The sequence below is a fragment of the Cyprinodon variegatus genome, unplaced genomic scaffold, assembly GCF_000732505.1.
Source record: "Cyprinodon variegatus isolate N-32 unplaced genomic scaffold, C_variegatus-1.0 Scaffold1965, whole genome shotgun sequence".
NCBI classification, from domain to species: Eukaryota; Metazoa; Chordata; class Actinopteri; order Cyprinodontiformes; family Cyprinodontidae; genus Cyprinodon; species Cyprinodon variegatus.
Window position 1 is genome coordinate 10,114 of NW_015152418.1, and position 1,387 is coordinate 11,500.

Here is a 1,387-nt window from a genome sequence, read left to right on the forward strand (position 1 = left end):
TCTTTGTCGCCGTCTGAATCGCTGTCCTCATCAGGATAGTCATTCCTCCAGTTGCTTTCTTCGTTTTCATCGTCTTCGTCTTCATAGACTTCCTCTTCATGAACAACTAGATCTGGAACCTGAAGGAAAGGAGCAGAGTTTCTGATCTCAATCTTCTGGATCCAATAAAATAAAATCTACGAATATAAATGTTTAGGAATAAAATCAGTTATAAAAAGATGCTTTAAGGAAATCTATCATAAGAATGTATTTAACCAAATTAAAGAGGTTATATCTAGAAGTCTCTTGTTTTCCTCCAGACCTAGAACTGAACCTGATCTTAATCTTAAAACTGCAGTAAAAGGAAAAAGCAGCAGCTCCTCTAGTAGCTCCTCCCATTTCTTCAGTCACTCACTCCGAGTCCAGCACTCATTCATCTGTCCGTCCATCCATCCACACACACCAGTTCTCCCTCGTCAGCGTAGGCCCTGACAGACAGGATGTCCTGGATCCAGCCTGGTGTGAGCGTTTCCTGGTAGTAAAGATCATAAACGTAGTCGTCCTCCTGCTCACGGTGCTCCGACCCCAACTTCTCTCCCGATATGTCCAACCGCTCCCGCAGCATCTTGGTGTTGTTACAGAGAATCACCTCAGGGTCTGATGGGAGCGTCTTTGGAGAAAAACCAAGAGCAAAGTTAAACCAAACATCATGAATCACGTTTCTTCACCCGCTTTATTTACAAACATGCTGGTTTCTCTAATGGCTGCTTTAGATTTCTGTTGAATTATTTTATTTTATTCCAATTAACAGTTCTGTGATGAAGAACATGGATGAAGAAGCCTCTCCAAGGCCAAGGGACACAGCAGACGGACAGAATTAAAACATGGGAGGAGGACGCCCCCCTGAACAGGACGCCATGGTGAGATGAGAACCTCTCTGTCTCCTGCACCGTGGTCTGTGCATTAACAAGAGTCTGATAGAAATGAAAGGTTGGAACTGATCATTGATTCTCAATAGCTGATCTCCTTTGTAGCTGCGTCTCTTCCTGTCAAACTAATTACTGCTAAACTGCAGCTCAGTCTGACTGAAATAGATCTGGGTCTATCTCTAGAGCAACGGATGCCCCCTGCAGAAACCCACTCTGATGCGTTCATCCTCACTGACAGCGAATGAGCGCGTGACCTCCAACGACGATCAGATCCGACGTTAGATCTGATCGTGGTTCAAGGCGTACGCATGTGAAAGCTGTTGAAATGAAGAGGTGTATCCCAAAAGCTGACACTGCAGGGCTCGACGTTAACCATCGCCCGATCGCCCGGGGCAACTAGTTTTTATTGTTGGGAGAGTACAAACAGGGCAAGTTAAATCCAAGACTTTTTAATGCCACTTGAAATAAAAATTTAAGAC

At 44.5% G+C, this 1,387-nt stretch overlaps 1 protein-coding gene across 1 annotated transcript in view; it reads right to left on the reverse strand.

The window, feature by feature from the left end:
• Positions 1-5: 5 nt before the first annotated feature.
• slc7a6os (solute carrier family 7 member 6 opposite strand) overlaps positions 6-1,387 on the reverse strand; it is a gene marked incomplete at its 3' end in the record, with an annotated part of 6,329 nt that continues 4,947 nt past the window's right edge. Inside the window, exons 3-4 of the mRNA XM_015405054.1 lie at positions 443-649; positions 6-119 (exon numbers count right to left, since the gene is read on the reverse strand). Coding sequence (XP_015260540.1) covers positions 6-119; positions 443-649 — 321 coding nt within the window. The remainder of the gene's footprint in view (positions 120-442; positions 650-1,387) is intronic.